Raw genomic sequence first — 14,588 nt, forward strand, 5'->3', positions numbered from 1 at the left:
AGCGCGATCGGCGCTCTTTCACGTCTTTGTTTCCCCTTTTACTTTCCCCTCGTTATCTTACCTTCGCGCGGCACGATCTTCGGAATTCCGATACGTTCCGTCACGCATTGTTGCGCGCGGAATTCCGCGATATATAAGAGGCATTATTTATTGGCCGTGGAAAAAATTTATTGCGCAACGCTTTTCTCAATTCGCGAGAACGGAAGAACTGGCGACTCATCGTCGCGAAGTCCGGATGATCGTTCTCCCTTAAGGTGTGTCAGGTGTGCGCGCGACTAATTGTCGCTTGCAAAGTTTCGCGACGGAGCAGAACGCGCGCCACACGCGTTGAAATTAACAAATATACACGCGAGCGAACTTACTAACGGGGGTTCCGTTTTATCCTTCCCCAAAAAGTTGTTAACAAAAGATTAACAAACGCGTTGCGAAAGTAGTTCGCGTCCAGCTGCGCAACACAATTGCTTTTCAAACGGCACGCGAGATAGCGAAGCGTTGTATAAGATCGGAAACGGTGTTTTTAGGCCAACGTGTTGCGCGAGAATCGGCGAGTCTTTAATTTCGATCGTCTGGAAAAAGGGATCTTGTTACGTTATTTAAAACACAAAAGAAAATGAAACTGTTTCAAGCCACATAATACCTACTCGTTGAAAATACGTTCTTCTGAAGTTGTGTTTTAGCACATGCATGTGTGTGTGTGTGTGTGTGTGTGTGTGTGTGTGTACAGCAGAACCGACAGGCGTGCTCTTTAGTGTGTCTCTAAATACTACACACACACACACGCGCACACGAGCGGTGATAGAAGTGATTATAACAATAATAAGAGCATGAATGGCGACGCTTTATAAATAAATTGCAATAAAAAGAAAGCCGCGTCGGGCGCGCGCAGATACGGGCGTGTTCGTTTCTTGAATGAGAATTCATAATCGGAGACCGCACGCGCGCGCGGGACGCGGCGGTGTGTAAATATCTCTCCTTCCTTTCATTCGAATATCACTCTCGGTTTCATTTCATTTTCTCGCAAGGTTTCCGTCGCAAACCGTTGCGCACGGCTTGCGCGGCAGTTGTGTGTGCGGCGCCGCGAGAAAGGTTTCCGACGGAACACTCTTCGGGGGGGGGGGCCTGCACCCCACCCTTTCACCGCCTTCACCGCCACCTGTGCAAGTCGACCGGGACTGGACCCCGGAGAGAATGGGACCGCAGGACCCCGCGGGGACCTCCCACCGTCTTCCTCGAGAAGGAACGATAGTGAGAGTCCGAGTCCGGGAAGCGGTCGGTGTGAGACGCGGGACGGAGGGTGAGGGAGGAAGGGAAAGAGAGGGTTGTCGCGACTCTGTCGAGTGCGCGCGGGCGCGCGCGCGCGCGCGCGCGACCACTTAAATGTGAAAGTAAAGTCTCTTGCAGTTGACCGAAACTGCGTGCCCGTGTTTCCCGTCGGTTTTATCCGACGTGCCATGCCATAGCGGTGCTCCGTCCAGATCGTGGGACGTACACACAACCGCACGGTCTCGATCGCGAATCGTCGGTTTCCGCCAGTGCAACACGTTTTCTAAGAGAAAAAAATAGAAAGAAAAAGAAACACAGCGGAAATAGAAATCGACATTGAAATCTGTCTGTTGCGTTGTGTTCTACGTGTGTGTACCCGCGTCGCGCGCGCGCGCGCGCAAGTTGAAGTCACTGTACTTTTGCACGTGCGACATCTCGATCGCGTTCTGTTGCTCTTCGACTTTCTTCGCGAGCGTTCCGGTGGTCTCGCGTTTTACAATCAATCCTCGCGGCAATCGATCCGAACACGTCGACTTGCATCAACGTCGATTTCCGGATAGGTTTGAGCGACGGAACGGCCGAGTGTGACGTTGGCAAAAAAAGCGTTTGAGAAGAAAGAAGAAATAGAAAGAAAAGCAAAAGTGTGAATAACCGGAAGGAAACGGAAGATAAGGGAAGTGAAGGATACACGAAATTTTGTTTACGCGAGAAATCGGATCGGTCGATAAAAATCGGCCTCTCGACGGTAACAAGCTTTGGTGGAAAAACAAAATTAACAAAATTGCAGATAGAAAGTGAATCGATGTAGTATTTTTGCAACAATCTCGCAAGTTTTCTATTTTGCACAAAAAAAGTGGAAGTGAAGAATCTTTCCGCTTCAATTCTAACCGAGTTAGAATTGAACTTCCGACATAAGTGTATAATATTGGTGCAGAAAATTGTGCTTTTCGTCGTATCGTAATTAATAAAATTTTTATATTCAAGTGCGAAAATTTCAACGCGTGTTCGCGCGATGTTTCAACGCCCTTAACTCGAGATGTTACCTTCATTTTGCGCGCTCATCAAGTCGCACATTCTCGAGAGGAACATTTAAAAAAAATTTAAGAAACATAAAAAAAAAAAAAAAATCAAACTCCTTGTATGCGCAGGCGAGCGAAATTTTTTTCGATACGATTAAACTTCGGCAAATCGTTCGCGATCACTATGTGATAAATCGAAGAGTATCTTCGCGATAGACTGTGTGTGTGTGTGCGAGTTAAATTACGCATCGCGTATAACGGGGATAGACAAAAACGGGAGAAAAAGAAAGTGGAAAGTAAATTAATATACGAAGCTGTGCTCGGCGCGTACTCGTTCATCGTTTGTCGGATGATTTTTCGATGAAATTGATTTAAATCACCGCGGAGATCGCACGCGATCGTGCACCATCTGCGACCTACTCAAATGTAGTTGACCGGTCAAGGATTTTTCTTTGCCTCGTCGAGAGTCGTAACGGAAGATTAATTCGTAATTATGAGACGAACGGTGCTACTTACCGCGTGCCTCTTCGGCTTCGTCTTAGCGGGAAGTCCGAGGCTGCCTCGAACGTCTGCCGATCAGCGTGGCACGCGTAGCGCAGCAGCAAGCCATAATAATAGCACCGCCACCGGCGCCACGCTACAATCGTCATCCTCTCGCAATACACAGCGAAATAGGTGAGGATTTTTCGCGAGAAAGAGAGAGAGAGAGAGAATGAGATTTTGCATTATACTCGTCTAATCGACGATGCTTTCCGCGCGAGTGTGTGTGTGTTATATCACCCTTCGCGCGATGATTCGTTTCACGCGAAAAATCAACGTGTTCGGAGACGGGAGAACCGAACAGTTAAACGCTCATTACGTAAACCAGTCGATCATACTCCAAAAGGTTGTGCCGATACCCCGCTTACCGAACTTTCCCCACTTAATTTGCACGAATATATTTATATATCGCGCTAATTTTTTTTTTTTTTTTTTTTTTTACGTTATTTATATATCACGATTTTATTTTTTTTTTTTTTTACGTTAATGACGGTTAAAAGAGTTTTACATATTTCGAGATTCGGAGAGTCAATTAGAACAGTTGTGATACGACCGGCAAAATTATAATTTTAGACGAGTAAGTTATTTAGAACGACAAGAAATATTTGTTTAACAACGGTTTCCCATCGGATTATCGATGAAAACGAACGATACTTGTTTAGAATTTGATAATTAAATAAAGACGAAGGGATTAAAAACGACGATTCATTTGTTGTAGGGAGCAATATCTCTTCAACGTGTTCGAGGTGATAGTATCGACCTTGGAGTCCAAGTTGCAGCGAATCGAGAATCTAGATAAAGCGGTTGAACATCTGATGAGAAGGGTGGAGGCGTTGGATTCGCGCGTTAACGACAACATTGACAAAACGGACGCGGTCATTACCAAACTCAGAACGTTAGATCTGAAACTGTTCAATTCGTATCCTCCCATTATGTCAGCGGAGGCCTTTCACGCGGCCAGAATCACCGAAAACAGAAGCGGAAGCCACGCCGAGGACAGTAAGTATACGCGTGTAGTTAGTTTTGCGAAAACCTCCGCAGGTAGCTACAGGTGCGTGCGAAATGTCAGCGGCGGCAAATCTCGACGCGAGAGAGATTCACTCGCGACAAATTCGCGGGCATTAGAGATTTCGCCTGTGGGTTTTAATCGATCCTGTTTCTCTGCTGCCGACGTAACTTGACAAGCAAATTGAAACCGAGAAATCGGGAAAGAGGAAAGAGAGAGAGACCTGTCGTATACTTCATTTAAATGTGCTTGAAAAGCGCGTTACGAAAGCGGCAGAATCGTGCTCGGCTTCTGCCGCCAATCTGCCGCTCGTGTTTTGCCCCAAGAGATCGTGTTAGATTTACATATATACCGGCGTGTTTTTCGCCGACAAAATTCGTTTCGACAGGTTTGACCGCTTCGGGTAGTTGTACTTTTTCGTTGTTACCGGTTTTCTCGGACTTCTTTCACCGCCAGTGACGTGCGTAAAAAACACGATCGTGTTTAATTGCACGCGCGCACGTACGCACGCACATTTGATATATTCACATTTCGATTATGTTGCAGTCCCGTTGCTTCGCGTGATCCACTCCGATAGGGACAACGATCGCACTCCGGAAACCCTCGGCGAGAAATTGCTCTCCCTGGATCAGAAGGTGTCCGATATCGATAACAAACTGGTCAATCTCAAGAATCAGCTCGACAACAATTTTCTGCAAAACGACGACATAAACGCGGAGGCGAGCGAGAAGAAACCGGTCAGCATGAGCGTGATCGAGATCACGAAGGCGATGAGCAACGAGGTGATGAACCACATGTCGATCGAGATCGAGAATCTCAGACAGGCGACCGGCAATATGGATCGGAAGTTGCAGTTTCACATGAACGTGGTGTCGGACAATCTCGGGTCGGTTTACAATATGATCAGCGACGTGCACGAGGCCATAGTCGAGAAGAATCACGGGAACGAGAAGCGAAACAATCGTTTGAATCTTACGACGACCGAGGCCCCGACTACGACGAGTAAGCAGGGCAAGATCGATCGTCTAGTCGAGCAAATGTATCCGATGCTGACCGTTTCCGAGAAGATGGATCAAGTTTGGAACGTGGTGGTGAGTTTGTTTGTTTGTTTGTTTGTTTTTTTTAAACTTAAACACACACAAGTCGAATTTCGATCATCTTCGAACGCGCGGTAACGATAACGCCGATCTCTTGGATTAGATAGGGACCAAGAGCTCGGTGGACGACTTGTTGCCGAAATCCGACGAATTGCTCACTCAGACGCAGAGGCAGGAACGGGCGATCAGCGAAATTCACGCGGATTTGCGATCCAAAACGAACAAGATCATCGAGAATCTGGAGGGTGTCGAAAGCCGATTGAGGAAACAGGAGGATGACGTGGCCACGCTCGCGCAACGACCGATTCCGGCCGAGCTGTTATTAGATCCGACGATCGATCGGCTCGTTGAGTACGATCCGACCAGGTAAGTTTAATTTAATCCGACAAAGTGCGAGCATTTTTCGCAACGCAAACAACGAGAACGTAAAATAATACAAATCGACGTAACATTTAACAGATTATTCGATCGAAGAAATAGATTACCGATTGAAAATAAAGTCAATAAGATTGAAAAATAATCAATAAAGTCGAAGAAGAAATGTAATATGTACGAGCGCGCGCGATTCTCGCGTCGTTTGCTTTAAGGTACGTCAGTATAACCGAAGACTTCGTAACGGAAATACCCACGACGTCCACGACGCTGCCCACCGCCGCACCACCCCTGTCGACCACAACGTCAATGTCGTCCGTCGCGTCGCCCTCAAACAACAATCCCACCGTCTCGACGACACCCATGACGGCGACGTCTTCGAGCACCACCTCTCGTTCCAGCAACAGAAATCGCGGCGTCATATTCCCGAGCGTCAAGAATAAACCGAGTTTAGCGAATTCCACCTTTACCAGCGACATATTACTCAACTATAAGGATGTCAAGGTATTTTGATCCTTCGCGCTCTCCTTTTACTCACGCGTAATATCACCTGTTGGTGCGAAGCGCGCGAACAAAAGAGTGTCGTCACGGGATCGTCGTTGTCAGAGTCCGACACGTTCGCATAAATTTGTCTTTTTTTTTTGTTTTTTTTTATGTATTTATTTATCCTCGAAACACACCGTTGATATTTGCAGGGTTACTCCTGCGTGGATTTATTGAACGCGGGGATGAGGGACAGCGGCGTGTATTATCTGCAAATACGCGGCACCACCTACTGGTTCCTCAAGGTCTACTGCGAACAGGAAATCGCCGACGGTGGCTGGACGGTGAGTTTTTTTTTTTTTTTTTATCGGCACATTCGCGCGCCGATTTGCTCTTTTTTTTCACGGGATTTTGTACAAATCGAACGAGAATTTCTGTTTAAAGATTATTCAGAGGAGGGACGATTTCGGAGATCCAAGGGAGAACTTCAACAGAGACTGGGCGGATTACAAAAACGGATTCGGCGATCCCGCGAAAGAGTTCTGGTTGGGCAACGAAAACATATACATGTTAACGAACAACGAAGACTACATGCTGAGGGTTGAACTTGAAGACTTCGAAGGTAACAAAAGGTATACGCATAAACTGTAGATTAATGTGTTTTTTTTTATTGTTTAACTTCACGTTTATCTTATAGAGATAAAACGTAATAAAATAAGTCGCGGTTTTATTCACTTTTTGAGAATTTACGTTCGCGTTTCGTAAATTTCGAACGGAACGAATTACGATTGCAACGAATCGTTTTCATTATCTTTTTAGATACGCTCAGTATTCGCACTTCAAAATCTATTCCGAGGGAGAATATTACAAATTGGAAATAGACGGTTACGAAGGAAACGCCGGAGATTCTTTGAACGATCCTTGGTACGGATCGAACAATAGTCCATTTTCCACGTACAACAGGTGAGATAATTCCCATCAATTGAGCATCTGTTTGCGCGTTCTCATATTGAAATCCACTTTGCCGTACCTTCTGACGTAATCGCGTAACAAACGCGTCACACACGATTGTGTCAGAAATCAAACGATATCTGCGATTTCACTTCACAGGGACAACGACAGATCGTCTTTGAACTGCGCCTCGATGCTCAAAGGTGGCTGGTGGTGGAAATCGTGCGGACGCGGTCTGAACGGTCTTTACTTGAACGATCCGCAGGATCTCACCGCGCGGCAAGGTATGTTGACGACAAGTTGTAAATCGAAATGTAAATTAAAAAAAAAAAAAAAAAATGTTCTGCTGTCAACTCACGTGAGTAGACAAAAGTTAGAAATATTTAACCCATTTGCATCACAAAGAAAAGTCAAAAATTCGTTCTTATCACCAAAATTTTTTTTTACTGTATTTAAATTTTTATGAAAATGTTACAAAATATGAAAAATAAAATCAATCTTGCATAAATAAAGAATTTTGGTATTTTTCTGGTATAAATAATATGCGCTTTAGTGATAAATGCCTAAGTAAAATGCGCGCATATATGCGCTTATAATGCAAATGGGTTAAAATACTCGTGCAATTTACATTTAACGAATGAGAATTGTATTGTTGAAAAAAAAAAAAAAGGTATCGTGTGGTTCCGCTGGAGAGGCTGGGATTACACCCTAAAACGCGCGATGATGATGATCAAACCGAAAGGTCCGATGACAACGACGACGACAACGACAGTGTGAAACGTCGAAACTGTTTCCTCAAGTTTCGAGAAGCGTTAAATTAATTGAAATTTCTCTGACAATCGTCAATAGTAACAATTCTTTTGTAATTAACACAGCACTTGAACTTATTGCAGATATGTGAATCACCATAGATCGATATGGATGTTTTCTTCAAGGCACCTCTCATTTTCACTTAATTAATTAAAAACCAAAAAAAACCCAAAAAAACAAAAAAAATTAGCGATTTTGTGAAGTTTCATCTAACTTCTTCTTCTTTTTTTTTTTTGTATCCGTGAAACGATAACAATAAAAAAAATTAGTGTTTTCTTCGATAAAGTCTTGTGTGTGTGTGCATGAAATACAAATACTAAATGTAAATTAATTATGAAAAATATATATATTTATTATAGAAATACACATCTTTTTATTTTTTCTTACAATATAATTACCTTTACGTTTATCTTACATTACGTATATATGTATATACATAAGTAATTGCTCCTAATTTAATAACACACATGCTCATGCATCCTATACATATATATATATATATATTTATTTAACGGCCCGGCCGTTGATTTCATTTTGCCTGCGTGTTTCGGTCTCGATCTAAAAAATTCTAATTCTTCATTACACAACACTCTTGCTTGTATTTATTTTTGTTTCTTTTACTTTAAAAATAATATATATAGATCAACAATATCTCTAAATATAACAACTTATTTTTACAACGGTAATAGTTTACAACGAACTATATGTATATATATATACATATATATATATATATATATATATTTCAATATTTTTCTCACGCGTAACAAACTATTTTATTTGATCTGGTCTTCGCACCGCTTTGGGGCCAATTAGGAAGTCATGTATAATTTATTATCAAGCTCGTGTAATTTTTTTTTTTTTTTTAAATTCCTCTCCTTCCTCTTTTATATGGAATAGAATTGCGTGGCGTTAGAAGATTGCATTTCTATCTGGCCCATTTTGAACTGCAATCGATGCAACCATCGCAAAAGTATCGCGTTCGATTCTCTTCGATTGGAAACAAAATTCTCCGCCATTCTGCTCGGTGGAAAATCCCGACAATTTTGCAAGCGCACTTGTAAGTGTCCCGGTAGCTAAAATCCGGGAAATCAATTAACAATATTATTAAATATAATTGATGTTCAATCATCATCAGCATCTTTTCATATTTCAAGTTTTTTTTACGGTTTTACCTGAACGTGATGGGAAAACAAAATGGCGTTCCACAAAGGCAATAATTTGTTCAATACGATTGATCCGCATTCCAGCAAGGCCTCCAATAAACTCAGGAAATGCAAGTTGAGCATTTCGGACAGCTGTGGAACAATCAAGAGATACATTTTTTCACACATTTTTATTTATTTATTTTTTTTATTTTGTTTCTAAAACCCGTCTCAAAAACAAAAAAGCGTAATGATAAATTTGCGTGAAACGAGAATTCCGAGCGAAAAACGGCGACGCATCGAGGACGCAACTTACGGCTTTCGAATAGGAAACGAGTTGCAAGATGCACGGCGTTATCTTGCTCCAAAATTCTAACAAGATGTTCAAGGTGACGTTGTGACTTTCACTGTTGGTTGCGTTGTTCTTCGACAGTTCCTCCAGATACATTGTCCAGAGCTGAATCGGAGAGAACACACACAAGTATTGTTATTGTTGTAAAATCCGAAATGACGCAATTGAATCGCCAACATGTGCGAACATTTGTTTGCGCGATTCTTTGTAATGGAAAAATCGAAAATAAATACTTGACAGAGGATGAACGCGTAGAACAGCGACGACATGTGCAGAACCGAGGTCTTGGATTGTTCCGGAAATCCCGAGAAGATGATCTGTATGTGATCGGCTATGTGGCAGGACACCTCCTGGGGTATCGGTTGCGCAAGCTGTATCGTCGAGTGCGCGTGATTGTTGTTGTTGTTGCCGGCGTACATCGCTATGTGAGTGAGCGAGCCGAGCAACAGCCAGGACAACAGCCTGATGTGGCCGATGCAGTCGACGTATTCGCGAGCACTGGAAACCGTTGACAAAAAGCTGTGAATGCCTCGTTGATTTCCGCGTAATCATTTAAAACTTACCCTTGCTGTATAGTCGGCGCTATGTACAACCACGGCAAATAACGAGCGACCGCTCGATTCTCCCGATTGTTACCCCTCGTGATCTCCAAAGCCACGTATTGAGCAAGACCGCATTTCAACGTTCCGCCTATCGTGTCCTCGTTCAAACCCGCTTGCATACCTTTGCTGTAACTCTAAAAAAAAAAAAAAAACCAAAAACAATCTCGCGAATTCTTCTTATTTCTCTTCTCGTTGTTCGTCGATTACCTTACCTTGATCTTGCTCAGGGTGTGAAAGTCGCCTAAAAAGTCGAGAACGTCCGACAATTGATTCTTAAGCGATTCGGAAGCGTTCGTGTTGTAAATCGGCGACACGTCCGTTTGAATGTTGCCATCCATCGCGATGAGAGTGTTCGGCAGAGATCCCCCGATGTCCTGCGTTGCATGCAATAAGAGTTTTTTTTTACACACGTTTCAAGAAACATATATATTCACGCGCTATCGCGCGCAAATAAATTTATACGAATAATCGTGATCGGAGATTTGTACTTGTAATACGAATTGAAGAAGCAGCAGAAAATTCGAATCCGGTATCGTCGTTTTGAACTTGATGGCCTGTATCAATTCGAACACGATCGTTCTCCCGAAAAAGTGTTTGTCGCGATCGCGAATAAATCCCCTGTGACACAGGTAGCACAGATCCGTCAGATAATGGTACTGCAGCGTCGAGTTTTGTATGGCGTAGCTCAGGATTTTGGAAAACGGATCCAGCATTCCCTAGAAACAACAATCGTTCGATCTTGAAGCAATGATTTCCGATACATTTTCCGCGCAAAAGCGTGCGTGATCATTTTATTATCCATCCGGAAGAATAAGCGCAATCTGTGTCGACAATTTTCGAGAGTACCTTCGCTTGCTGAATCCCTGGCACCTTCAACAGGGACACCATAATTCGCAGAAGAGGATTGATGTCTTCGATTGAGGGAAGAATCAGGACGAGTCTTCGAAACAGACCGTCGAATTGCGTTAGCAGCGCGCTCCACGTAACCGAACCGGGTCCCAGTCCCGCTTCCAACGGCAAACAGTCCAAATAGCACGCGATATTGTACAATATTATCGGCAACCGTTCCAGCGGCAACGATTTCTTCATGTTTAATGTCTGAAATTTAATTCGCGACGAGACCGCAAAGTTTTCTCTCTCTCTCTCTCTCTCTCTTTTGTGAAAAATATGTTTTGCGCAAAGCGACACGGTGTGAATTCTCTTACCTCGAGCAGCAGTTGCAAGGGCGCGATGGGATTCAACTCGTTGAAATCGACCAATGCTTGCGCCACGCTTTTGAAGAACTGCAATCTTGTCGATTCTGCAAGCGAAACAATTCGAAACGTTACTTGAAACAATTTCACGGGATAAAAACCCGTGATCCCGTGAAGAGTCGTTGCCGCACATTCTTACCGTTCAGATGAGTCTGAAACATTTGCGTGAAGATTCCATTAGGCGCTAATTGATGAAGAACGCATCTGAGAAACTGATGAGCCACGCTGATCGCACCCCCCGGCAAATGTATATTCGTTTCACTTTGCCAAGGATACATTGCATTAAGCGCCACCCTGTGATAATTAACATTAGAGCGTACATATACATATATATAATATATTTATACATATAATATGTTTATATATAATATTAAATAATTTTTCACGAGAAACGATCGAATATTGAATATTATCTCAGCATAGTGGCGAGTGAAGGAAGTAAAATTAAAACTTTTCAGATAAGCTAATATGTAAATAAAAAAAAAGCTATATATAAAATACTTTGATCTTACTTGGTGACGATGCTGAGTATTTCGGGCAGCAACGGCGCCGCCAGAGACGGTTCTCGATGAATAAACGTTCCCAGAGTAATTATGCACAATCCGAGCTCCTCGTCGGAATATTCCTCCTTGATCGTTCCGCATTCCGAGCACCTGTGTCGCGAAAACCGAGAGAGATTCGAGATTTATCACGTGGCACAGATGACAAACGACAATTAATTATTATTTATAACACACATCTAAGAGACACAAGCAAATTATACCTATCATAAACGCAATCGTTGCCGATGCGAAATAAACTGTGTTTTAAATTGAAATCTGCGTGACATGCTTGTTGTGAGACGTAGGCTGAATTTTGTTCAACCTGCGCACCGGACCTATCAGAGATTGGGCAAATAAATATGGCAAATTAAACACAAAGCGGATTTAAACGTAATTAAATTTTCATAAGTGCCATACAAAACGCAATGAACGATTTTTAGCAATGTGTATTTTTAAAAATTACACACGATCGAAGTGCGTACCAGGACTCCGTACGTCTCGCGTGGGTGATCGCGTTCTGATCCGTCGTCGCGGTGAGGGTCTTTCGTCCCCTGTCCCGCTGAATGCGAAACTGTTCCCGCGATTTTATCTTCTGCTCGTAATCCGTCACCTTCGACGCGAAGTCCCCGGTCTCGACCGCCGGCGGAGACGATTCCAGTGCCACTTGTTTGATTAATCTTCGCGGACTCGGCGATCTGCTCGAGTTGACCTCGTTGCACGTCGGCACGAGCGACGCCGACTGCGAACACAGTCGCGATAAATTGCTCAAATAAATCGAAATTTCTTTTCCGCTATTATTCCGTCGGTGCTCTGATGTTTTCTCGTTAATTAATTTTTATTTCATAATTTTTATTTTATTTTTTTTTATGAGACAAAAATTTCTATCGGAACTAAATAGAGATAGTCTTACCATATTGTCCGACGCTCCGCTGTCTTGTTTCGTCAGCACCGTCTCGTGAGTGTCGGGTTTTACATTGTCACTCGATTTACTTATGGCTAAACAGAGGAGTATAAAAAATTGTATTAAAAAAAACATGTAAATTAAACAATGGCAGCGTTTCGCTACTGTATAAAATTAAAACAGACTTATTGATGCGCTCGAACCTTCAACGTCCGTAATATCGAGAGCCTGACACACTCGGTCGACCAGGCTGGAAAAATCTCTCTGAGGACCAACCGGCAGCAGTCGTTCGGGTGTCGGAAATTCCAATTGGGAGATGCTGTGCGGACTCGTGATGTCGCTGGACATGCAAGTCTCGCTGTCTTGCTCGAACGAGGAGCCTGCGAAATAATACGACCGATCTGGACTATCTCTTGGATCACCTTTTTTTTCTCATAGTTAGACCTTGTTGTTGTTACTTGCTATTTTCATTTCGTTAGTTTAAAAGTGTACTCACTGACTGTCAAAACGTCCATTTTGGATAACGGTGATTCCGGAGATCCGTACGCGTCCTCGCATCTCAATACGCGTTGCGCGGCTCGCGATCCTGCGAGAATTATTTAAAAAAATAACAATAAATTATATTTAAATAAATTATTATTGTTATAAATTGTATATTATTAAAATTTACAATCAAAAAAAATCTAATAAATAATTTCTTTCGTATTAACGTAATATGTTAAACAACATGTGACACAAAAGGCTCACCAGTTGCGCGAATCATTGTACCAATAGGTAGCAATCGTTCGACCGTCGGGGTGGTCATCAAAGGCTGCGGTATGGCACTTTGTTGTCCGTTTTCTGTGCTGATAATCTGCGACGATATGGAAGAACTCAACGCCGGCGAACTCGAGTGATCGCTGTTCGTCACCGAGATCACTTGGCACGGCGAAACCGGCGACGTCGCCGTAATCGTGATTTGCTCCACGTATTTCTGTCTGCCCAAGTGCTTCGCGTTAGTCGATTCGTTGTTGTTGACGGTGTCCGCGGTCTTCGCAAACGCTTTTTCCTTCTCCTTCTCAATTTCCTTCTCTTTTTCTTTCTCCCTTTCCGTTTCCTTCTCTTTTTTCTTCTCCTTTTCCTTCTCCTTCTCCTTTCCCTTTTCCTTCGGATATTCGGGCCTGGAAAATTTTGCATATTCGGTCGCGATAACATCTCACCGCGCGGTTTATAAAAAAAAAAAAAAAAAACGGGACTCGTTCGCTCGATTTTCTAAGATCTATAGTTTACCTTTGAATGTGAGAAATACTCGTGGCGACGGCAAACGCGCCGGACAAATCGAACGACTTCGTAACGTTGTCCCCGTTGTACGGCAATTGTCTCTTGCCGTTTTTCGCCGTTGGCGCGGATATTTTTGACTGAGGCTTCGGTGGTTCTTGTCCGGTCATAAACGTGCCCGTTACCATCATCTTCATTCCCTCGTAAACGCCCCATTTCTTCGACGGACCGGATTTGTTTCCCTGGATATATATACACAAATCATTGACATCATGGCATTCTTCGAAGTCGACATACTCTTCATTTATTTCTTTTTTGCGAGAAAAAAAGAAATCCAACCTGATAAGCTTCGTCCTCGTTTCCTATGAACCACATAGGCTTCGTGACGGATCCAGCTCGCGCTCTGCTGACGACGGCGTTCCGATTGTTCGGCTCGGTCGCGCCCGTGGTCCCGTCCGTGATCGACATACGCGGCTCGTGCAGCGTGTGTTTGAAAACTGTGTCCTCTAGCTCGCCGAGAGATCCTCCGCTGCTACCATGCAAGGTGCTGTCAGATTTTGGGCTCTCAGGTATCGCGGCCAGCTCAGACTCCGTATCGTCCGCATTGATCGAATGGCTTCGCAAAAGCATTCGCAATAGCAAATTGTAGCATGCCACTACTTATGTGAATAAAGAACAGAAGCGCAAACGCTACTGTGTGTCACGGTGTTGTGATAGATAACAGAAAAATAATAATTAACGTAAATTAGCGAGAAACAACTCAGAAATCAGACTCAAACCTAGAAGAGTCGTCGAGAGAGAGAGTGATCGTCTAAAAAGAGAGAATATTTATATGGTATTGTTTTCTAAGAAATGTGGAAAACAAATGGATCTACATATTTAACACTAGGTGATTTGTGAAAAACTCTTGTGACTATCGTGAAATGATCTTCTAAGAAAAAAGAGAATATTTACATAATGTTCTCTAAGAAACGTGGAAAAAAATGGATCTACAC

At 43.2% G+C, this 14,588-nt stretch overlaps 2 protein-coding genes across 8 annotated transcripts in view; one reads left to right on the forward strand and one right to left on the reverse strand.

Annotated features, from left to right (window-relative positions):
- Positions 1-1,407: 1,407 nt before the first annotated feature.
- On the forward strand, positions 1,408-7,718 carry LOC109853192. Of its 2 annotated transcripts, XM_020425059.1 has the most exons (10): positions 1,408-2,957; positions 3,541-3,821; positions 4,375-4,919; positions 5,029-5,291; positions 5,513-5,801; positions 5,993-6,124; positions 6,225-6,412; positions 6,600-6,743; positions 6,891-7,015; positions 7,402-7,718. In XM_020425059.1, exons 1-10 carry the CDS (start codon positions 2,776-2,778, stop codon positions 7,506-7,508), a joined length of 2,256 nt encoding a protein of 751 aa, XP_020280648.1. In that variant the 5' UTR covers positions 1,408-2,775; the 3' UTR covers positions 7,509-7,718. The 2 variants fall into 2 exon arrangements, with proteins under 2 accessions (XP_020280648.1, XP_020280649.1); XM_020425060.1 differs by lacking the exons at positions 6,891-7,015; positions 7,402-7,718 and having other exon boundaries at positions 6,225-6,402; positions 6,600-6,742.
- A 199-nt stretch (positions 7,719-7,917) lies between these two features.
- LOC109853196 (protein unc-79 homolog) overlaps positions 7,918-14,588 on the reverse strand; it is an 18,825-nt gene continuing 12,154 nt past the window's right edge. For 3 of the 6 annotated variants that reach the window (XM_020425068.1, XM_020425067.1, XM_020425065.1), the window contains 19 exons: positions 13,933-14,209; positions 13,606-13,835; positions 13,084-13,496; positions 12,833-12,922; positions 12,540-12,716; positions 12,346-12,431; positions 11,918-12,174; positions 11,657-11,770; positions 11,406-11,546; positions 11,033-11,187; positions 10,846-10,940; positions 10,487-10,738; positions 10,129-10,356; positions 9,853-10,014; positions 9,602-9,774; positions 9,272-9,557; positions 9,003-9,143; positions 8,717-8,839; positions 7,918-8,617 (listed from right to left, as the gene is read on the reverse strand). In XM_020425068.1, the coding sequence (XP_020280657.1) occupies positions 8,429-8,617; positions 8,717-8,839; positions 9,003-9,143; positions 9,272-9,557; positions 9,602-9,774; positions 9,853-10,014; positions 10,129-10,356; positions 10,487-10,738; positions 10,846-10,940; positions 11,033-11,187; positions 11,406-11,546; positions 11,657-11,770; positions 11,918-12,174; positions 12,346-12,431; positions 12,540-12,716; positions 12,833-12,922; positions 13,084-13,496; positions 13,606-13,835; positions 13,933-14,209 (3,589 nt within the window). In that variant the 3' untranslated portion in view covers positions 7,918-8,428. The remainder of the gene's footprint in view (positions 8,618-8,716; positions 8,840-9,002; positions 9,144-9,271; positions 9,558-9,601; positions 9,775-9,852; positions 10,015-10,128; positions 10,357-10,486; positions 10,739-10,845; positions 10,941-11,032; positions 11,188-11,405; positions 11,547-11,656; positions 11,771-11,917; positions 12,175-12,345; positions 12,432-12,539; positions 12,717-12,832; positions 12,923-13,083; positions 13,497-13,605; positions 13,836-13,932; positions 14,210-14,588) is intronic. The other 3 variants (XM_020425070.1, XM_020425066.1, XM_020425069.1) reach the window with 2 other exon arrangements.

Source organism: Pseudomyrmex gracilis, unplaced genomic scaffold, assembly GCF_002006095.1.
Source record: "Pseudomyrmex gracilis isolate BER0280 unplaced genomic scaffold, ASM200609v1 scaffold_45, whole genome shotgun sequence".
Taxonomy (NCBI): Eukaryota; Metazoa; Arthropoda; class Insecta; order Hymenoptera; family Formicidae; genus Pseudomyrmex; species Pseudomyrmex gracilis.